At 44.7% G+C, this 22,730-nt stretch overlaps 1 protein-coding gene across 1 annotated transcript in view; it reads right to left on the bottom strand.

Annotated features, from left to right (window-relative positions):
• Positions 1-3,420: 3,420 nt before the first annotated feature.
• Positions 3,421-22,730, bottom strand: part of znf438 (zinc finger protein 438) — a 33,238-nt gene continuing 13,928 nt past the window's right edge. Inside the window, exons 2-4 of the mRNA XM_083680453.1 lie at positions 18,994-19,080; positions 5,644-7,342; positions 3,421-5,564 (exon numbers count right to left, since the gene is read on the bottom strand). Coding sequence (XP_083536579.1) covers positions 4,982-5,564; positions 5,644-7,319 — 2,259 coding nt within the window. The 5' untranslated portion in view covers positions 7,320-7,342; positions 18,994-19,080 and the 3' untranslated portion in view covers positions 3,421-4,981. The remainder of the gene's footprint in view (positions 5,565-5,643; positions 7,343-18,993; positions 19,081-22,730) is intronic.

Genomic DNA, 22,730 nt, shown 5'->3' on the forward strand with positions numbered 1-22,730 from the left:
AGGGCGAAGATGGGTGTGTAAGGGAGTTAACCAAGCTCCTCCATCAAAGTCATACACACAGCAATGGTTTACATACTGTAAGGCTGGGGCTGGCCAGAGGGACAGTCCTACCCCCAGCGCACCTCCAACCAAAGCCCCTTGAAGCAGACCTAAATTAATAAATAACCTAAGCTCTGTGGCTGCGCCCATGCCTGGCTACTTACTGTGTGTGTGTGTGTGTGTGTGTGTGTGTGTGTGTCTGTGTGTGTGTGTGTGTGTGTGTGTGTATGTGCGTGTGTGTCCATCCTCCTGGAGGCTTATTTCATTAACCTTATTTGTAAGATTGCTCAGTAAATGTAGGTTACCGCTCAGGCAGACATAATTCCCAAAAGGCAGACATTAGCATCCTGTTATCTCTGCCCAATCCCTGGAGCAGGAATGACTCTGAAAAGATGCTCTGCATCTCCCTTGAATACTGCTGGACACATTTGCGGCTGAATTAGAATCTGGCGCAAAAAAAAAGCAAAGGGGATGCTGCTGGAGAGACAGGCCTGTTTGTGACATAGCCATTGCAGTACATCTCTCTGTAAGTGATGGATCAGAGCTCAGAGAGATTGAGTTATGAGTCTCACTCTGAGGACTAGAGCAGATGGTTGATGTCCCTCTGGGCGAACAGTGCCGACCCCGCGATACTCTGGGAGTCTTGACCATCTGGACCAAAAAAGCACTGAGCATCCCATAGTGAATCACCACGGTGACGTGGATGCAATGCTAGAAACATACTGTTTGCGTGTTACATCCACCCATAAGGGGAATAATGTGTCCCACATACAGGAGTATCATATCACTTTTATACAGTATCACGTGTAATAGTGTCATGTCACTTTATCATACGCCCAATCTACTGCACACTGTACCAGAGTGTTCAGCTCAGAATCAAACATTCAGCATTTTTGAACCACCATCTTTTATGATGTTCACGTTTTATATGTATTTGTCCTTCACTTTGTCTTCCTATTGCAGCACCAGCCGTGGTGAAGTCACAGCCTCACCTATTGGAGAGTACAGACCCCCACCTGTCTCCATTGCTCTTAGCTGAGACACAAAGCCAGCCAAAGCTCTAAGTGCTAATCACATATAGACCCACAGTACTGTAGTGTTGCTGTACCTGTGGCTACTCTCCTCCTCCGGTGTCTCTCCAGCCCTGCTCCATTTAGAGACACGGGCAGATCGATCCCTCTCTGCAGCCGCCTGTCATCAATTATTCACCTGATCGCTCCTGCTGCTCATTAGCTGGCTAATATGGGAGGGTGTGGAGACCCGGGCAGCTTTGAAACATGAGACCACGAGGGAGTAGAGCAGAGTGAAAATCAGATCCCTCTGTAGAGAGAGGGTGTGTGAGTGTGAGTGTGAGTGTGTTTGTATGTGTGTGTGTGTGTGCGTGCGTGTGTGCGTGCGTGTGTGTGGTTGGAAAGATAATCTATTCTGTCAATTTTCAAAGAAACCAGAAACTTTCTTTGATTATGTATGAATGACATTAATCAAACACATTGCTTGTGCTTTTGGTGGTTTCACAGATATTAACGTTCGAGACAAATAGGCCCAGAGTATGTATCAATGGTGAGATTGAGATAGCATAAAAGGAGTTGTTACTGTAACAGAAAACCTGTCCAACCACAGTTGGATGCTCACTCATGTTTCAACCCACCGAGGTGCTGGCGAGAACATCTGTGGTCAGTCAGGGTCACATTTTTACTATCCCGTAAATCTCTCTTTGCCTTTCAAATTATGTCGGCTTTGTTAGTCCAAGACCCCCTGTATGGGGTTGAGGTCTTATTTCCACTCTACTTCGCTCCTCCCAGAAGTCAACACACACACACACACACACACACACACGCACACACTTTTTCCCCATCGAAAATGGACGATTTACATATTGTTCAGGTATCAAAGCATGCCAGGAGGCCTACATTATGAATTACAGCCTAACTTTTAACACTGAGTGCAGTTGGTACCAACTCCTTCTACGCCCCTTGCCACTTTCAGAGACATCACATTGCGCACCATGGTATGAAATATTTCGCTCTGAGTACTCTTGGGTCCAGGTTCTCTCTTCTCCCTCCCCTCTTTGTACTGAGAGGGGCGCATTGAGGTGGTGTAGCAGCCCCCGGTACTTCTATCCCACTGATCCCGTTCAAGTGGGGGGGCCTCTTTGATCTACCCCCACCACGCCTCCCCCCCCCCCCCCCCCCCCGAGAGGCTGTGTGACGGCTGAGGTACATGTTCACTCTGATTAAAGGGAAATATGCATCAGCGTATAGAGCTTTCCTTTTTATCTGTGTGCTCACGTTGCAATGGTAATGCTAGATTGGGGTCGATAGCTGTGTTATACAAGCTGCAATGAGAAGTAGTGTCACTCTAATTCCAAACCGAGCTCTTGGTTGTAAGTTTGAGTTCATATCGAGAGAGATGTTTTGTATTGGTGGTGGACATTGCTAGCTTAAAGAGTTGGTTGGCTTGTTCTGGGCACCTGAACTCACACCACTCCTTTGACCTCTGAACCTGGGTCACGCACCTCAAACATAATTAGAGCTCAGGGCCTGCATTCCACACCACTATGCCAAAAGCACCAGGGCTGGGTCTAGAAGAGGGTATCATGTGAGATTGGAGAAAGAGTAAAACAGAGGAAGGTGTCATGGGAGATAGAGAGGGAAGAGACTCCCCTAATGTATTATCATCCCCATCCATTAAATATGAACCCATCACAAGGCATATGATTATTGTTTTGATGCACATCTCAAGCACACAATATTCTACTCCTCCCCTCAACCTCAATAGGAAGTCTACTGGAAAATGTCTCCATGATTGCGTGCTGTAACAAGGAACCATGTTCGTCCTCATATAAGGTGGGGCAAGTGTGTGGGTGGGTGGTTGTGCTAAGGGAAGTTAGCAAAAAGAGATACAACGAAAACAAGGTAGGAATGTTACAGATTTGATGTGACCCCACCGTGTGCAGATTCACCATGTAACCTCTTTGACATACCTCAGCCTGCTCCCACACACAAACACTCATTCAATCATTGGGAGATTGGCGGAGGTCATACCATGAAGATGCCCCTTAACAGACAGAGGGGAGTTACCATGGAGGTGAGGCATATGTAGGCACCTGATAACCCTGGCAACTCCAGCTAACATGGGTGCGACACACACACACACACACACACACAGACACACAGACACACACACACACACACACAGGCACAGACACACACAGTGCTGACTGCACACTGTCACTCAATTAATTCAATTCCAAGGATCTCTTCTGACGAATGCATGCACACTCCTGCCTGCCTCTCCCACATTCCCATTGTCTGTGATGGATTTATCTGCTAGAATGGAGCATCAGGGCTGGGTGTGTGTGTGAGTGAGTGTAAAGGAGGATGGTTCCATCCTCCAGCTTTATTGTACGCACAGTAGGTTCTACACAGTTACCTGAGCAAAGAAAAACATAAAACTGGAAATAATGATTTCATAATAAGGTATTTCAGGTACACAAACAGCCACAATCACAAACACCTTCAGCCATATTTGACAGTTAACATGTTTGTTTCACAAATAGTGACTCTGTGATTTTTCACACCTTTGATTTGTTTCGCTGCGAGTCAATCTTCTGTATTCTCATCTCACTACAGTCGGAGAGTGTGTTCCTTCTATTGTAACTTCCAGGTCTGTGTCAGACACAAGCATGGACAGCTTCGCTTGGCTTAAGTTACCAATTTGGCAACGATAATACATTTATTTCTAGTGTGAGATAGAACAAAGCAGCATATTAACCATTTATTCTATGCAAATATATATTCTCAATATAGCTATATATAATCTATCTATATAAGTATATAATATTTATATGTATATAGAATTTGGTAGGGTTTTAAAACATTCAAGGTACATTCACTTACCCTGTGATCTTTTTCATATAAAAGGGTTACACAGTCAGACAAATGTTGGAAATATACGGTAGCTACTTGCCCTCAAAAATTCACTCTCCCAACCAAGAAACACAACATTGAACATCCCCATTGCAAGAACCAAACAGAGCAGAGAATTTTTTTTTTGCTGGATTTCCACTGACCAATTATAAAATAACAATCCATACTTAAAACATACGGTACTTTCTCAGTCTATATTAAAATTGTATATTATTGAGGACATAACACCAGATAGAATTATCTTCTTATCACAGACATCATCGGGTGCACACAGGTTTATATTAGCTGGCAATGTTAGACCTGGCATCTTTGTAATGTAAAATTAACAAATATAGTTCTGTCAGTGGTTAGAAACTTCACTCAAACTTACATATACAACCACTTGTGTAAGTAGAACCTCGCCATACCACAGAATACACACTTGAAAACAGATCGATTAGTGTGCCCTGTTAATCAAATTTTTTTATGAACCACATTTATGGGTCCCAATCTCTAGATTGATATTTTTCAGAAGGCCACGAGTATATCACTCAGTTGCTGGTGTGCTGAGGAGGTTTTCCTCTCAGTCGATGTAGAGAGGACCCTGCTGTAACACATGTTTGAACTGTTTTCAGTCATAAGTCAATCTCCACAACAATGTAACAAAGGAGATGTACAGTGATTGTTATTTTAACAAGGTAGTTCAAGATAATTCAAGGCCAATAGACAAACAATAGTACAGTATGCCTCTTGTAGAGGTTTAGGTCTAGAAAAACATTTCACTGCGTCTGTGGTAAATATGATTTACCTCTAAAAAACACAGAAACTTAAATATGCTATACAAAATCAATCTTTTCTATTCAAACAGAATATTAAACACAACAATCGAAACAAAACAGTGCAATCCAAAAAGGACACAAAATAACAATTACAAATCTACCAAGTGGAATCTCTAACCTGTGCTATAACTGACCTCTGTTCTAACTGAGTGTGTTTGAGGCCCACAGTGCAGGATGGGCACAGAGATTGGCTGGCTAATGGGGGCTCTGACCGGGTGTGTCAGTCTCTGTCTCTCCGTGGCCAGAATAAGAGCTCAGAGCGTCCCAGAGCAAGGCAGGCTGCTCACAGTGGTGGTGCCCCCTCCAGTGCTCCATCACCTCCTCTTTACTGTCAAACACCTGGCTACATAGGACACAGTTAAAAGACGAGCCAGCCCAGAGCACCCCGCCACCCTTCCGGGAGGCACGCCCGGCTGGCTCTTCATCCTCTCCGTCCTCTGGTTCCCCAAGGTGGTGGGAGAGGATGTGCCTCTTGAGCTTGGAAAAGGAGAAGAACTCCTCGTCGCAGCTGCCGCATTTGACCAGGTTCCTCTTCTCGTTGAGCTGTCGCCAGTAATGGGCGGCATGTTTGACCAGCTCATCCTCAGCCTCGCGTCCCCCCGTCAGGGCCCCCTCGCGGAGCCGCACCTGGACCTCCTCCCCGTGGACGTAGAGCAGGTGCAGCTTCATGTCAGCGAAGGTGGGTGTGATTGCCTGGCAGCGGCCGCACTTGATCTGCAGTTCCACAGGGTCCTCACGCTCCTGGCCCTGCTCATCCGACGAATCTGGGGACATCTCCCTGGAGAAAGAAACAATGAGAATATGAGAACTCTATATGAGAACTCCATTTAATTGTGTTGAGGCAATTAGGAACTCACCCCTCCACAGGCACGTCGTCCTCATGCTGGCTGATAGATGGCTCCACAGTGAGGACCACCTTGTGGACCTCCCTCAGGTGGCTAAAGTACACGCCCACGTAACCGAAGGCCTTCTCACAGAACTCGCAGCGCAGCGTCCGGCGTGGCCGACCCTCAGAGTGGTGCAGCTTCATATGGGTGCTCAGGCTGCCGGAGTGGGCGTAGGCCTTGCGGCACACAGGGCAGACGTAGGGCCGGCTGTTGGTGTGACTGTTCATGTGGCTCTGGAGGTGGTGCTTAAACTGGAAGCAGCGGCTGCAGGTGGGGCAACGGTGAAGAGGGCGACTCCCCAGGTACACTCTCTGGGAGCCCCCCCTAAGGTGTATGGGGGCTGGCTGTGGACAGTCCAGGACCTTGGTGGATAGCTGGTGCCCCACTACCAGCTCCTGCTCCAGACAGTCGGAGGTCAGGGAGGGCAGGCTCACCAGCTGGGGCACTGTCTCCATCACCAGCATGGGCTTGGGTCGGATGCTGCGGTACTTCTTAGAGATGTCCACCTCCTTCTGTTTCGACCCCGGGACGATTGCCGGAGGCTTCTCTGGGACCCTCCTCCGAAAGAAAGACAAGGACCTCTTCTTTCGTGCCTCAAATGCCAGAATATCCTCCATTGTCTTTCTCTTCCTCCCCCTCTTCTTGCCAGGCGGTTTCTGCAGTGCACCAAACACTGGGAGGGTGCTTGTCTTTGCCAAGGGCTGGCTCTGCAGCACACAGTTTGGCATCTGGTTCTGACACAGGGCCTCAGCGGTCTCTGGGGTGTTGGATGTGGGATCTGAGGAGTTGGTAAGGCCAGGCTGGCTTGGGAACCTTTTCTCAGGGGACATGGCGTTGAGTTTGGCTGCCGGGATGAGGGTGCTTTTCATCTTGGAGTAGGGCAGGATGGGCAGCTTGCCCTTTGGTGGGGAGGGGATGATCTGGACAGCTTTGCTGAAGATGGCTGGTGAGAGGACGGTGATGCTGCTGGCTGGCTGTGGCTGGCCAGAAGTCTTGGCTTGGCACGGCCTTATCTTACTGCCTTCATCCTGGGCTTTTACTGGGGAGCCTTTAACAGCACCAGATAGGTAGTGGAGGTTCTGTAGGATGCCGGTGGCCGGGTGTTCGGGGGTGTCCATGGCCCTCTCCACCTGGGAGCCTGAGTACAGCACAGCATTGTCTGGGAGCAGAGCCGTAACTGAGACCTCAGAGGAGGTCGAGTCAATCAGTATGACCTGCTCTAATGGCTCTACTTTGGCCAGCCTCTCCTTGGGCTCCGGTGATTTTTTCTTTGCTATCACTGCAACCTTGGTGGGGGTCTTCACCCTGGCGGTAGGCGCTGCAGATTTGACCTTCTCCGGGGTTCCCTTGCTTCTCATTGGCTGGTATCTGGGAATGGGCAGCTTCAGGTTCTTCTGGACCGGCTGTTGTTGCTGTTGTGGCCTTTGAGGGGACACAGAGGGGGGCAGTGCCACCAGGGAGAAGGTCCCCTCCTGCCCTGCCACCTGCATCAGGGCATAATTCTGGGCAGGGACGATGATGGACTTGGGGCTGACGGCCGTGGAAGCTTCGGGGAGGGAAGAGGGAGGCTGGCAGGACAGGACAGCCGGAGAGGGCACCACCACTGGGGCCTTAGGGGCGATGCTTCTGAACTGGAGGCTCTTCATCTGGCATGGAGGTCTATACTCATCTGTCAATCGAACAAAAACAACAACAATACAGTTAAAGACTAATATTCCAACTTCCTGGCATATTAGATTACAGACCCCAGTGATTACGGTTACTGAAGTAGCACGTCACAGCAGGAGGGCTGACTTTAATGGTGTCATTACAAAGCAGTCCCAGTCGGAGATGAGACAGACAGAGAGAGGTAGACAGACACTGTCAGTAACATGAACATGTCGGAGTCTGCGACAAGAAGCCCTATTACCCATGCCCCTTCTTACACAGACACAGACACACACACACACACACACACACACACACACACACACACACATACAAAACCCCCAGGCACAGACAGAGTGCCCCCTTTGATTTGTGCTCAGCGTGCTGCTGTGGTTCATGCATGGGCTCGGCGGGGTGCTCCTCGTACCCCCTCACTTCCTGGAAGGATCAGTCAGTGGAGCGTGAAAGCCGCCCAAGGGCAGGAGGTTTACCAGATGAAGAGGGTTACCTCTGCACTCATCCCTCCTGACCATCAGCAAAGCCTGGCCGTAGGGCTAAAGCAGACTTACAAAGCCCTATTCTCCCTGTAATGCCCAAATCGACAAATGATATTTCACAGTGCAACAGTAGGGTCATTTTTTTTAAGTAGGCCTATCTTGTAATCTTGAATGTCAAGATATCAAAAGGCTAGTCATTGTAAAATGTTGAATAAGCATGAAATGATATTCTTGCTACTTAATAAAAGGTGTAGACCCTACTGTAGTACTTTTATACCTATATGAGAAGAAAGCCCAAGCCCAGAACACACTTCATTTACACAAATATCTACATACCTGTTTGAGAGAGAGATTATAGTGGAATGCTTCAAAAATGCTGATTGTAAACAGATGATTTTGGCAGGAGTTGGATTTCACATTTTGATCTCACTTTCAATACCAGTCTTTGTATCGGCACATTTCCAAGTTGTGTGCGTGATACCAAGCGGTAAAACTAGAGGCATAAAAAAAGAGGTTCTGGATGTGACAAAAATGGCAAACATTTGACTGTATGATTTCTCTCACGTAAAACCAACCATCCTATCCATTTTCAAAGGACTTAGAGAAAAGGCATTCATTTCAAAGGGGAAAAAAGAAAAGAAAAAAGAAACTAAAAAGGCACATTGATAAACACCTGGAAGTATTTCTGTGAGACAGATTATTTATACAGTATCCACACAGCATCTTAACTCCATAAAACTGGAAATATGCCCCCTCTGTTTGGATAGTTGATTCTGATTCAACTGTGAATTTGGCTGGGTATTCAGCAGAATAGAACTGTGGGATACCTACAATACTCACAGGATTAGAAAAGGGTATGGATGGTGGGGGGATTCTGGCACGGACAAGCAACCCTGGTGGTTCTTCCCATCAGCAAGAGTTTGCAGTTGAAGGTAGTGGGGGCAAAGGGAGCGTATAAAGGGTATATGCCCCACCCCCTCCTCCTTGCCCCTCCCTCAGCTTGGTACAGAGCAAAGATGTCTGTTAAGACCAGCCTAACCATGTGAAAGGAGAGGGGCCTCCCACCTTTCTCCCACTCCTCATGGAAATATGAAAGCTACGCAGCTGAGCAACCACAAGCCGAGTTACGCCAGTGTGTGGGGCTGTCTGCTTAAGTCAGAGTGATGACTTCTCCTGGGAGAGGTGGGGTCGTGAGAGTGAGTGAGAACAAAGATAGGATGATGGGATGGAATGGAGAAAGAGTGAGAAAAATGAGTGTCCAATGTTCTGTGCTGATCAGAATTGATAGCGCACTTCTGCAGCTGGTGTCTTCATAACGGAAGAGATGCAGCTCAGTTTTGCCTTTCTCTCCAGAGGTCTTCATGCTGCTCTTGTAAAACACACAGATTACCTCAGCACTGCTACAGGAAGTATGCTGACGGGACAGGACTGGTGTGGTGTTAATGAAGACAACCCCCCCCCCACACGCACTCCTTTTGTTTCCCTCTCTCCCTTGTTTTGGGATTCTCTTCTTGGTGTGCGTCCCGATCTGCATAATGAGGATGTTAACATCTCTCTCCCTCCCCCCTTTTGCCACATGTTGTCTCGACCAGCTCTGGAGGGGAGGGGGAGGGGCCTGACTGTTGTGGCTCCAATGTCAATCATCCTTCTCTAAACGCTAGCACCACAACAGAAAGAGAACCAAGCCTCTATCTATAAACAGTGTTCCTGTCTTCCAGTGCAGTGCTGGGCCAAGGGGGAGGAGTATTAGGGCCCCCTCCTGCACACCTGCGCCGGATGATAATGATATAAGTACAGCAGGGAGCAGAGACAAGACATGGGGTCGGCCCAGAGGCGCGCTGGTGGGGTTAACTGGAGTGAGGGAGAAGGAACAGGAGGGGAGGGGTGTGAAGGGGTGAGGGGGCTTTACCAACAGTAATCCCACCCCACAGCTTTGTGCTCCCCAATCTGGATTCATATCAGCTAGGTTGTTATTGTAAAACAAAGCCTTTTGATTGGCTGAGCTCACAGACAAGGAGGGGATAAATGTTAATACTGGGAAGGTCAGCGTCATGTGGGCTCTGTTCTGCTGTTTCCAAATAAATAATAATGAAGAGGATGTATCTGATTATAGATGACACTATTCAAATGTATGTGGCTAGTGAGCTTTCTCCTCCTGAATCTGTATACTGAGCCTGTCCATGTGTTGTTAAGGAGAGACCTACACCCAAGGACTTACCTCAAAGAAAGTTAAAGTGAGGTCATAGCCACTCAATCTGGGACTGGCTTTAAAACGCCAGCCGCTCTAATCTCACAGGGGTTAGAGGTCAGGGCTTGGTTGAGGACATAGTCCTAGTTCTAGCTGCAGCAAAGACCTCAGACAGACACCAGAGGAACCATGGGCAACCGAGCTGCAGATAGATTAGCAGGTAAGGCCGAAGGTGAAAGGTGAGGGATGGTGTTTACGTTAACACCAGGGTTGTGGTAGAGACGGGGGCACCGATGGAACAGCCCATGCATCCACGTGGAAAGGAATGCGCTGAGGAGGCCGGATGGCCCAACGGTCAATGGGTCAGTTGAGCTGTGCAGCAAACATCCACTGACCACTGATGAGATATTCATGTGGAGCCTTATGACTTTGCAATGACAACCATTTAATTTGTCAAACATGCATTATGTTGTGTTCTTGTAGTCACACAAACTCATTCCACTCCACTCTTTTTGGCCCGGGCTTAGTGCTTAAGATTTCATTGTGTGGATTCCGGCTTCCTGCACCAGACTTTTCATGGCTTTATCCCAAGACAGATGTCCTGTCCATGTACTGTCAAGACTGGCAATCACCAGATATTGCTTGTTGCAGAGGAGTAAAGACGGAGGAGGCTCTTTTTTTCTTGTAGTAAAAAATTCCATCAAGAAAAGCATGCACTTCACGCAGAGCTAGAACAAAGACAACCTTCAAACAGCAGGAGGACAGAGAGAGTGGCCACACAAAGCCCAGCGGTGAGAGGCCTGTTATCTTGCCTGTAGGTGAGAGTTAGTGCTCATCTGGGGCTCAAAGATAGAGGCTGGAGGTGGAGGGTGGTTTGAAAAGGGGGGCCAAGGGGTGTGTGTGTGAGGCGGGTGGCAAGCATAAGGCTCAGCAGAGGCCAACCTCCCCCAGGTTGAAGCAGAGATGAAAGCACAGGATCTCTGGTAGATAAGGGGCAGAACACGGGGGGTCGGGGCCAGCCTGTGTAGCCATGTCCAACGGACATGTTCCCCAGCCACCCCCATCCTCTCCACTCTCCCCTTCCCCACAGTCAGCTCGACAGTCCACACTATCTGGGATGAGTGTGTGTGGTACAGAATAAGACCTGAGCTGGGTGTTGGGTATAATCTAGGCGTACTGTACACTACCACAGACAAATGCACATATTCCCCTCGGTCCACAATTTATCCATGCATTACTGAAAGAAAATGATGGAACTGGGCATGTCATTTCTTTATCAAAACACAGAGGTGCATTTGATGTATCCACCAAGCAGAAAGGAATCAGATCATTTCAGTTTTTTCCATGAGTGATTTCAGAGTTATCTGTGCTCGATTGCTTTTTCCTGCATGCATGCTAAGCACTCATCTCTCTTTTGGAGGGTAGGGATTTGTACTGGGGGTGAGGGGTGAGGGGTGAGGAGTGTGTGAGTGTGTGAGTGTGTGTGTGTGTGTGTGTGTGTGTGTGTGTGTGTCGGTGCCGTACAAGCTCTGTTGTCTCTCTCAGGAGCATGGGCGGTCAGGGTGAAAATGAAATCAGTGTTTGCAGAACTCCTTGTTTTATCCCAGAGCAGGGAGAGGGCCAAGGAGGCGACAGCACAGAGGGGGAAGGAGATTATTCTACAGCTGTACCCTTTCCAGGACGACACAGAGAGGTGTAGCAATGGAGAAGGTACACCATACAACAAGGTATTCAAGACCATGCACCGTACGTCATTAGCTGTCACCTGAGCAAATCAATGTGAGAAAGAAATCCATTCCAATTACGATCCAGCTGCTTGGCCATGAATGGGGATGCAGATGGATCAATAAATAAATCCCATTGCAAAAGAGGAAAAGCCCACTATGTTTAGAATACCAAGAACTAAGATTCCAGGTGTCACTTTTTTCAAATTACATATGCAGCTCCTTTTTTAAAGGGGCAAACTGGGATTCAAACAACGACAAAACGGTCACCCCTTTGCCACTTTGTCCTTTAAACAGCTGAGGGATGTGACAGGAGAAATGTAACCAATCTCAAATTCATAGACAGAGCATCCATAGTTCTAACCATGTTTTGAAGCCATACAGTGTTTGTCTACAATTACATTGTTTACAAACTATGGAGTAAAACAAGTTTATATGTTTGGATTCTGATGAGGGTAAGACAGTTGAACCAAGTTCATGAGGCATTTATAAGTTATATTCTTCAAGAATCAAAGGTGAATGTACCATCACAGATTGCTCTTTTAATGAAGAAAAACCTTGTTTTATAGTAGTGAAGACATTTGAGCTACTTGTGATCAAAATAGGCTACAACCTGCTCAAACATTTTATCTAAGGCCAGTTGTGGTTTCCACAATTCCCTTTTCTGGCAGAAGGAGCCGCAAAGAAAGGCACTAATTTCCTCTACAGAGATGAGGCTGGGTGCTGTAAACATTGCCTGTAACTTTTGACCTGATGACTAAGTTGTGTGTCATTTCCATGACACTGTCACAGCTTCAGTCACCAAGGAGAACACGTCTGCCTGTCACCAGGCTCAGGTGATGTGACTGTCACCTCCGGGTTAGAGAGAGGGGGAGAGAGCAGCAGTGATGACAGTGTGGTCAGGTCCCAGGCACTGCATCCCCAGAGGCAGGGTGTGTTAGTCATCTCTCAGTGTTCCACACTAAACCTTTATCTGACCTTTCACTTCACTCTGAAATCTGGACTCAGAGTCTGAGAATAGGTCAAACATTACTAAAGAGAGAGAAAGAAGAGATGGGGGGTGGGGTAAAGAAAGCAGATAAGAGGAGTAGTAGTGTGAGTATGAGCCTACTACAGTAGAAATATGGGGAAAGGGCAAGAGCTTAAAGCAGTGGCAAATTGCATATAACATCTTCAGTTTTTTACTAAGGGGTTTAACTTAAGAGATGATTTTCCCTTACCTAAGGAAATTGTTTAAGGGTGTTGCATAAAGCTCCTAAAATTAATTTGTTAGCTAAGGAAAATATTTAAGTGTTTTACATAGTTTTGAGGTATCACCATGGTAACATGAGATGGTAAACCAAAAGTGTTCTCTAGTTACCATGGAGATAGCTTTAATGACACGACTATTTTGGACATTGTGAAATATGATATTTACATCCATTGCAGAAAAAAAATAAAAATAAAATCTATTATACTAAAACGTATTGGCCTGAGTTAATTTATCTCCATTTGTTTCTCTTCTTTTTCTAACTTGTGAGTCAGTGCACAGACTGCTAGCAAACAAACTAGATAGCTAGCTAGCTAGCATTACCCTGCCAGATGCAAATCTGTTACATCTAGGGAAAGCACCATCCACCAGTAGTGAATGAAATGTGAATTTATTTAGCCACATTACGTGATCTTCATAACTGAATTAAAGGACCAGGGTGTAAGTTTGTTGGAAATCTGTCACTTCTGGCCAGAATGGTCTGAAAACAATGGTCAATTAAACTACTAAACAAGGAAAAAACAATACCTAATCTGATGAAAATTTTGTGAACAATTGTAGTATTGAAAACAAACTTAACGAAATATTTAAAAAACAGCCAGTCACAAAAGACTAGAGTGTTTGGCATTGGCGACTCACAACAAAGAAATGCAGGTGTAGGACAAGAAAGAGTCAGAACAACACAAAGAAATAGAAAGTAAACTTGCAAAATGCTGGAAATGCATAAAAACGTTTACAATCATTGGTTCAAAGAGTTGACAAAAAGTATTGAAGTATTAACTGCTGAAGTGCACCAACAAGCAGAGTGTACAGACAAACAAGATGATAAAATCAATCAAGTGATAGAAAAGAAATTGGATGATGGACTGGACGAGATATATAAATTAGAAAATAGATCACGCGGGAACAACCTGCGTATCAAAAATCTCAAGGGGAAGAAAAAGGGAACATATGGTTTCATTCCTGGGAAAATTTATAACAGACAAACTGCAGATTAATCACTAAAATGAGGACATACAGAATGCGCAGAGGATTGGAATAAGGGACCCAAAAGCCAAATATCCGTTTCATCCCAGATATCTCGACAAAATAAGACGAAGGTAATCCATATCCATAAAAAAAGAGCTGGAAGATGCCTGCATAAAAACCCAGTTGACACAACCAGCGACTCCACTGTTAAATAAAGGTATGATCCAGGTTATTCAACATTTGTTTATACAGTGAACAGCTTGGCTTACAGAGATTTGTTTTGACCGATTGTTTTGTCGGTAGGTCCACTTTTGGTGGTACTGAAATCCCCCATGACTATTTGAGTTCCACATCGGAAGATAGCCTAAGCCCAATTTAAATTTTTATGTTTGTTATTTTAAGAATCTGTATTTACTGTAGACGATAGTCTCCTACATAGGTATGAGGATGATGAGGATTTCCATAATATAATAGAAAATGCAACACAATCAATGAAAGATGAGAGACAAGACACCCTACAAAGAGCCAATTAAGATTATGATTCATTATTACTGGAAAGGGCAAATAACTATAAATTAAAATCTAATAAGACGTTTTACCTCACAGCAAACAAATCAGGTAAACAATTAGCAGCCTTAACAAAACGAATAACAACCAGTCCGGCAATAATACAAAAAAAATTACAATTACAAATGTGTTGATAACAAGTAATAAATATATAAATTATCAATTTAAAGATGTTCATGAAAACCGCTATAAAACTGAACTTGAAGAGGGAGAAGACAAAATAGTGAACTTTCTGTCAAATTCAAACATTTAACCCAAGAACAAAAAGAAGATCTAAGATCTGTTATAACTCGGGATGAAATAAAATAAGCTATTAAGAGCGTCCCTAATAGTAAAGTGCCAGGACAAGACCAATTCCCTGTTGAATATTATAGCAATTATCACCTCTTCTGCCAACCGATCATCAAATACAATGTATCAAACCATCATCTCAGTCATCCTTAAACCAGGGAGAACAGGAGATATGCGAGCGGATTAAATACTAACTGCGACAGTAAAATGATTTCTAAAGTCATAGGTAAGTGCTCCCAAGCATTATTCATTACAATCAAACAGGTTTTATAAAAAATAGACATATCCAAACCAATATGCTACTTGCCTTAGTTTAATACAATATGCAAAACAATATAATATTGATCTTGCAGTAGTAGTGCTGATGCAGAGAAAGCATTTGATAGGGTAGAAATTAACTTTTTATTAAAATCATTGGCTAAGTTTATTTTTCCTCTAGAAATAACAGAGTTGATTCAAATGATGTACGTACAAAGTGCCAAAATTAAGAGTGCACACAAATGGCATATTGTCAGACCCATTCTCATTGGAGAGAGGGACCAAACAAGGTTGTCCATTCTCATCACTTTTATTCGCAGTGTTATAGAACCTTTTGCTGAATTTATTAGACAGGAGAAAGACATCGCAGCAATAAATGTTAAACAACAGGAATATAAACTAAGTCTATTTGCAAAACTATTAAACATTTTGTCTAAAGTATCAGGTTATAAAATAAATCAAAACAAAACACAATAAATGTGAATGACAAACCAAATGACATTCCAGAAACCCTGCAAGTATTTAAATGGATGTCAAAAGGCTTCAAACACTTAAGATGTAAGATCAGAAGCAATAAGTCACAACTATAAGGATAATCTAGACCCAACAACACGAACAGTGAACTTCAGAAATGGAGAAACTTGCCAGTAAACATAAAAATAAATAATTAGAAAATAAATCTTTAGAATGGTGTGGCTACCGACATTTCTATATAGTCCCAATCACACCTCCAAAGACATTTTTCAAGACAGCCTACTTACTCCATTTTAATAGACTTGATATGGTCCATATAAATAAATAAACCCCATAGATTGAATAGACAGCTGCTACACTTTCCATCATCAGAAGGACAATTTAACCTGCCAGATCTGTACAAACATCCAAAAAGAGAAAGAAAAACAGTCAAATCCTGATCAGATGCCTTGGAGTCTACCTGACTGCCCGAGTGAACAAAAACAAGAACTAAATATTCCACTCTTGTATTGTGTGTGTTGTCTGTTGTGTGGTGTGTGGGTGAGAATGGAAGTATAGGGGAAGAGATATACATGTTGAGGAGTAAAAGTTGAAAGAGTGGATGATGTAAGAATAGATCAAATATGTTGGTTGTTTGACAAGTTGAAGTATGATTGTCTATATGTTTATTGTGTAAAACAAAAAAGAGAACAAAATTACAAAAATAACATTTTAAAAAAAAAAGAGAGAAAAAAAAACATTTTAATTAAGCACCCCCAGTGGGGGAAAGCGAAGCCACAGCAACCTTGAGCAGGACACTTTGAAAACACCTGCTTTTCCAGTCCCACCGTAATGATCACACAACACTATGGGAGAACTCTTTTAATGGAGCCCTGGAAGGAAGGAATCTTGCAGCTTTCTAATTTTAGGCACTACAGCGTGTTAGATGAAACGGTAGACCATGGGGGCGCAGAGGTGGGGAAGTTCTCAATCTCTCTCTCTCCCTTTCTCCTACCTCTCTTTCTATCAGTATATCCCCCACTCTCTCTCTCTCTGTATCCCTCTTATTTGCTGTGTGTGTGTGTGTGTGTGTGTGTGTGTGTGTGTGTGTGTGTGTGTGTGTATCTGTCTGTCTGTCTGTCTGTCTGTCACTCAATATGTTCCCTTCTCTCTTTTTCTCTCTGTACCCTCTTGGTGTCCATCTCTTTTCCGTGTGAATCTATAAATCCCTGTACTCTCAATCTCTCTCCCTCCCTCTCCCCCTTGTCCTCTCTGTCAGTACCAGAGTAAATAAACAGCACTCTGTGATGCAAATTAGAGCAGGTTCAGGGACGTGACGAGCTGAGGCAGATAAACAGAGAGGCGGAGGGGGGAGGGGGGAGGGGGTGGGAGGGGAGGGGAACCAAGGGCACTATACTTGTATCAGTGGAGCAGAGTGAAGGACGGAGTGGCTTTTACCATACCCAGGGTAGCTTTGAAGTGAAGGGCAGCCTCAGAGCAGGTCACAACTTAAGGCTTGAGTGCCAGCTAGCGGAGTCACTAAGAGAAACCATGTCCTCTAAAGTGCACATCTTTAATGATGACTGCTCCCAGAGACCTGGTGGAGATCAAAGAATATGCAGATCCCAGAAGTTCTCCTCCCATTAAGCTATGTTGAGATTCTAAAAGCAGGTCGTTGCATGACAACCTTCCATCACTTTGCATGGAGTGGCTCATCTGAGGTAGCTAGCTGCGTGTCTTGGTTAAGAACACTAACCCACAGGAGAGGAAAGACCCAGTGTAGAAAACAGGTATTGCTGCAGTGTTTGAGGCCCTATTTCCAGGTACAAGACATCCGTGCATTAAAATGCATGCATACACACACGAACACTCCACCATACTGTATCATAACATACCAAATGGTGTGTGTGTGTGTGTGTGTGTGTGTGTGTGTGTGTGTGTGTGTGTGTGTGTGCGTGCGTGTGTGTGCGTGCGTGCGTGCGTGCGTGTGTGTGTGTGTGTGTGTGTGTGTGATGATTAGCATGGTGCTTATTCCTGAGGAAGAAAGAAAGGTGAAAACTTGTCTCTCAGCAGAGTTAGAAAGGTTACTATGCTAATTGAGCAGCTGCTCTCATTTCTTTGATGGGCATTAAAACCTGGGAAACATTGTCTGGCTGGATCAAAGGGAACCCTGGTGGTAATTACTGTAGTTACCTTCACTGATGCTGTTAAATTAACCATACTCTACCCTTGCTTACTTTAATGGGGTATTTCACTTGTGCTCTGTTTGGTGGGTTGTAGTGGTTGACGAGGGCAGCATTTGCCCAGAGAGGAGACAAGAGCCGTTGTATCATCCAAGAGAGGATTCTATCAGGAACCACAAGTTAACCTTTGAATTACTCACAAACACAGAACTTCAGTACACAGAAGTACCATTGTAGGAAATATTTGCCTTTACAAGAGGTTAGGTTAACTTTTAGCCTCTAATTGAGCCTCTTATAGTATGGATGCTTTGATCAAAACGAGAAAAATGGAGTAGAGGGGAATGTTGAGAAATGTGATGGCTGGGTAGATGTGCTATTTTTATAATGAGGTCAATGTGAGCTGTGGGATTTGACTCTCTTGGGAGAATCACACAGAGGAGATTTGGTCATGTTTAGCTCTCCTTCACTCTGGCTCTGTAAACAGGAAATGATAAGGGGAGCTGCAAGAGGGAAAAGGCATGTGTAAATGTAAGAGGTAGGCTTTTGGGGGCAGTGTCCCAATTACACAGTGACTTGCGGGGGGGGGGGGGGGGTCACCAATTACATGATGATACATATTTAGGTCGACATCACAGCTTTTTAGACAAACTTGGAAATATCATGCAATTCTAGCATCAAGTTGCACCAATAAAAGGATGCATAACGCATGCATGTGTGCGCTTCAGTGATTAAATGAAGTCTAACAATAGTACAATTCATATCCTTATTGTATGAAGTATATATATGAGATAGAGAGAGAGAATATATTGTATATTATATTGATTCAAAGTTAATTGTATACACCTGCAACAACGGAAATTCTCTCAAACAAGAACAAGACAAAGAAAATGCACTGCACAGCATATGGGCCATATGGGTTGGGTTGGGAACTGTAGCTACGTCGGAATATTGGTATAATCCATGAAACAAGATAACATGAGGGTGTTTGTGTTGATGCTTTTGAGGGAGCTCATGTCTCTTTCCCCCCTAGCTCCCCCTTTAATTCTGACACTGTTTGGGGTTCATCTCCTCTTTTCCTAGTTTCCTAGTTGAAAAAAGTTTTAAATCTTCCTTTCTTCTAGCATTGTGACTGCCAATAGCCCCTGGTCCTAGCATAGATTACTTTTTCTTATGATGACTGATGGATAGATGATTCACTCACTTAGGCAAATGTATTTGTTGTAAGTCGCTTTGGATAAAGGCGTTTGCTAAATGCCATAAATGTAAATGACCGAAGTCTTAGCAAATCTATTACCAATTGGATGATTTCCTCCTTGGCTCCTCTCTCTTATGAAGCTCCTCCTCTATGGGGGCGGTGATGGCAGTGTGGTCCTCTTCCTTCCTTCACACAAGCAAACACAAGCAAACTGAGTAAAACAAGCTGAATATACAAGGATGTCATTAAAATAAATGCAGGGGCTGTCTTCCATAGTTGAAACACATATGTGTTTTTTCTTGCTTGAGACACACATGGATTGACCTGATTGGTGGAAGGTTATAAGGCTGACCTTTGTGTAGACATAATGGGGGTAACATGGTAAATAGCACAATGACAAATGATTCAACATGATTCACACACTAGAAGAGTATGCATGGCTTGTCGCGTCTTTTGTCTTGTCACAAACAGACATAGGCCACACTAAATGCTCGCCGCTCTGCCCCAACATTAGGCAGAGCGACGCCTCATTTAGCTGACAGGCCAGGCGGTTGGGGACCCGGGCTGCCCATTCTCTCAGCTCCATATTAAATAAATAAGGAGCGCTCGTGTGTAAATTATTCATTTAACACGCCTTATCCTCTTCTAACAACCTTGTTAGAGCACCTCATGAGTGAAAGGTATGGGAAAAGGAGGGAAAGACAAGGGACGGAAAAGAGAAAAAGAGCAGACACCATCATTCACCTGAAACTCAGCAAAACCCAGGGTACATCTCTAAGCTCCCTGAGTACTAAGTCAGGGAGGGGAGATAATTCGCCCTGACACCTCCATTGTTTCAGAGTAACGGTACACACACACGCACAGACAGGCAGGCATGCAGGCATGCAGGCAGGCAGGCAGGCGCGCGCGCACACACACACACACACACACACACACACACACACACACACACACACACACACACAGAGAGAGCTGTGTTTTCAGTGCATATTCATAGAATAATCACTCTAGTTGTCAGGATGAATTATAGAGAATGAAAGGGGTGGACATGCAATGCTGGGAATGCAGTCTTGGTTTTTCTGCTGTCCTATCTCGTGTTAGACAACATGGTGACTCATCTGGGTTAAACGGCAGTTCTGCAAAGTGGATAGAAAATGCTTAACCAATATGAAATAACAACTGAACACTAAAACCATGGACAAAAATACTTAGAATATCACACACCTTCTCTTTCAACAGAGTAATCCCAGAGCTGTGACAGTGCTCATTAGCGATGTATATGGTCCGAATTGGAGCTAACAGGCTTTGGCCCATGCAGAAGCCCATGAGGCTTGTGTGTTAGAATGGAATCAGGCCAGTATGTGTGTGTGTGTGTGTGTGTGTGTGTGTGTGTGTGTGTGTGTGTGCACGCGCGTGCGTGCTCGTGTGTGTGTAGCAGAGGAAGGGGTCAGCTTCAGGCTAGAATGAATGGAACAGCTCTATGACAGCTACTCTCAAGTAGCTAATCTAATTTTCACACAGTAAACACTACTGCATGACTGCTAATGCTAAGTCCCTCTTAGCACCATGGCTGATAGGACTTCTTGAGTTTTGCTACAGTAGCTAGCATGTGGAGTAGAACAGGCCTTCAATATTAGCTGAGGTATCACAGTTGCGCTGAATAATGAGAGTTAAAAAGTTAGGCCTTTTTTTGTGTTTACCCACAATCCTTTGCTCCTATCATGTTCATCTTCCTAGCACTGGCATTTAGGCTACATTGGCGGGGCAACGCCTCTCCCTCTGCCATCACCGGGGCAGTAACCACCTTGCAATGTAAATGATTACACTTGTGATTAAAGCTTTCCACTTCAAACAGGCCTGTTGTTTATACAGGCCCTGATATAGCGTGGGGATAAAGACCAGGCAGAGCCAGAGCTGTGTGTTTTTCTGGGCGTGTGAATGTCATTACACCCAGGCTCTGTAAGTATTCATGATGACACACAAATGCCATTCTACATAAACTACGTATACAGTACAGCTATGAGTCCCCAGGGCACTAATGGCATACAGTATACTGTATGTCGAATTGGACTCAAAATTACTACATTCTGTGTAGGAGACAGTGAAACTGGGTTCCCTTTAGTTTTAGACATGAAATGAAGCTAAAAGCTTATGAGACATTTCAGTTCTATTTTCAGCACTAATGTCTAGGCCTATGGGTTTACTGAGTAGGCCAACACAGGCCCTATCTGTTAAATTAAAAAAGGATTTGATTCACTTAACTTAAGGTGATGAAACACCCCTTTCCACATTTAATTGCAAAATGTCCAGACATTTTGCAGACAAAGACAGAGCAAGGTGTTTGTTTAAAATCAGGCACAGCTGCACCGCATCCAAAATTAACCTTAAAAAGCTGTCCTCTCTATTTCAGGGTAGGAGAGGGAAATTATATGCCTCCACTTTCTGCTCTGGTATTAAACTCCAATTAGTGCATTGCAGTGATGTCATGAGCAGGGGGATAATGGCATGTAGTCAGGGGTGCTTTACTAAACAGACTCTCAAATCCAAATCCCCCAAAAGTTAGTTTATAAACTTTACAAATAAATAGTGGGTCAGTATGAGTTATTGTGATCGGGTTTCCACCAGGGAGAACTAGGCTAGACTATGATGCCTAGCTGTAGAACTGTTCAGTGTTCTATCATTTTGGGCACCTACATTTTAGCTCTGTTTATATAAAAGAGGAAAAAAACCTTATCTGACCTGGCTTGGCTAATTTTACCTCGGAATCTTAACCCCGAGTCGTGACTAGAGTATTCCCGAGAGAGGTCACTGAGGTATGACAAGAAAAACTCCATTTGACCTCCTCTGACCCCACTGAAGACAAGTGGGAGGAGTTTGTCTGGCTCTTGTCCAAACATTCACTGTCTGTCTCTGTTGCCCTCTCTCTCCCCCTCTATTACACTACAACAAGCCGTCTGCTAGTAGAGCAAGCACCTCTCTCTCTTGCCAACCCCAGTGAGCTATAAGGCAAAGCAGTCTCCCTCCCGCTTGACAAGCCAGTCCCTGCTTGCTCTAGTTGCTCTTGCTGCAGAGTCACTGGTAATTCATGTCTTACAAAAGAGACCCACTTCAACTGTTCAGCCTGGGAGGGCTAGCAGGCACCAGCTTTCGTTTCCTCCACTAGCGGTATCTACTATGTGTGAATAATGCATTGGAGCTCCGAGCCACTTCTTGAGTCAAGAAGCAAGCTGCCTAAGGAGCCATGCTCACCGTCTCAACCTTAAGGTTTTTCTCTTCATCAAAGAGACTGCAGCAGAGTATCTCACTAAAGATAACTACCCAATAGGTTTTAAAGACTTTTGAGAAAACTGAAGAAATAAAAAAAAATCACCTTCTCACAGGTGCAAGGGACAAACTTTCGTAGGAAGTGGAACAGAAACCCTGTTGGATTAGACAAAGATGACACTTTCGAGAGCTAAGCTCTGAAAACATAAAGAAAGCAGATCAAAAGCCTGTGTGTTCCTGGCGAACGGGCTCAATCAGCCGGGAGGGCCAAACAAGGGAGGAGAGACAAGCACTTCCCTTTTAAATTGATCCCACTGAGACCCTCAAGGTTCCCCAGGACTAACAGAGCGATACAAATCTGGCCTCGCAGATCTGAGAAGGTACTATAAAGCTCACCGGAGAGAGAGAGAGAGAGAGGCTACGATATAACAGGGTGGGGGAGACAGAGCTCATTCTCTAGGGCTTTATCCAAGCATCACTGGATATGCCAAAAGACAGAGCGGTAGTATCAACTATCAAACCGATCTTACATGTCTGATGATGTACTTAAACATGAGTGTATCTTTATTCTG

Source organism: Argentina silus, assembly GCF_951799395.1.
Source record: "Argentina silus genome assembly, chromosome: 1".
Classification (NCBI taxonomy): domain Eukaryota; kingdom Metazoa; phylum Chordata; class Actinopteri; order Argentiniformes; family Argentinidae; genus Argentina; species Argentina silus.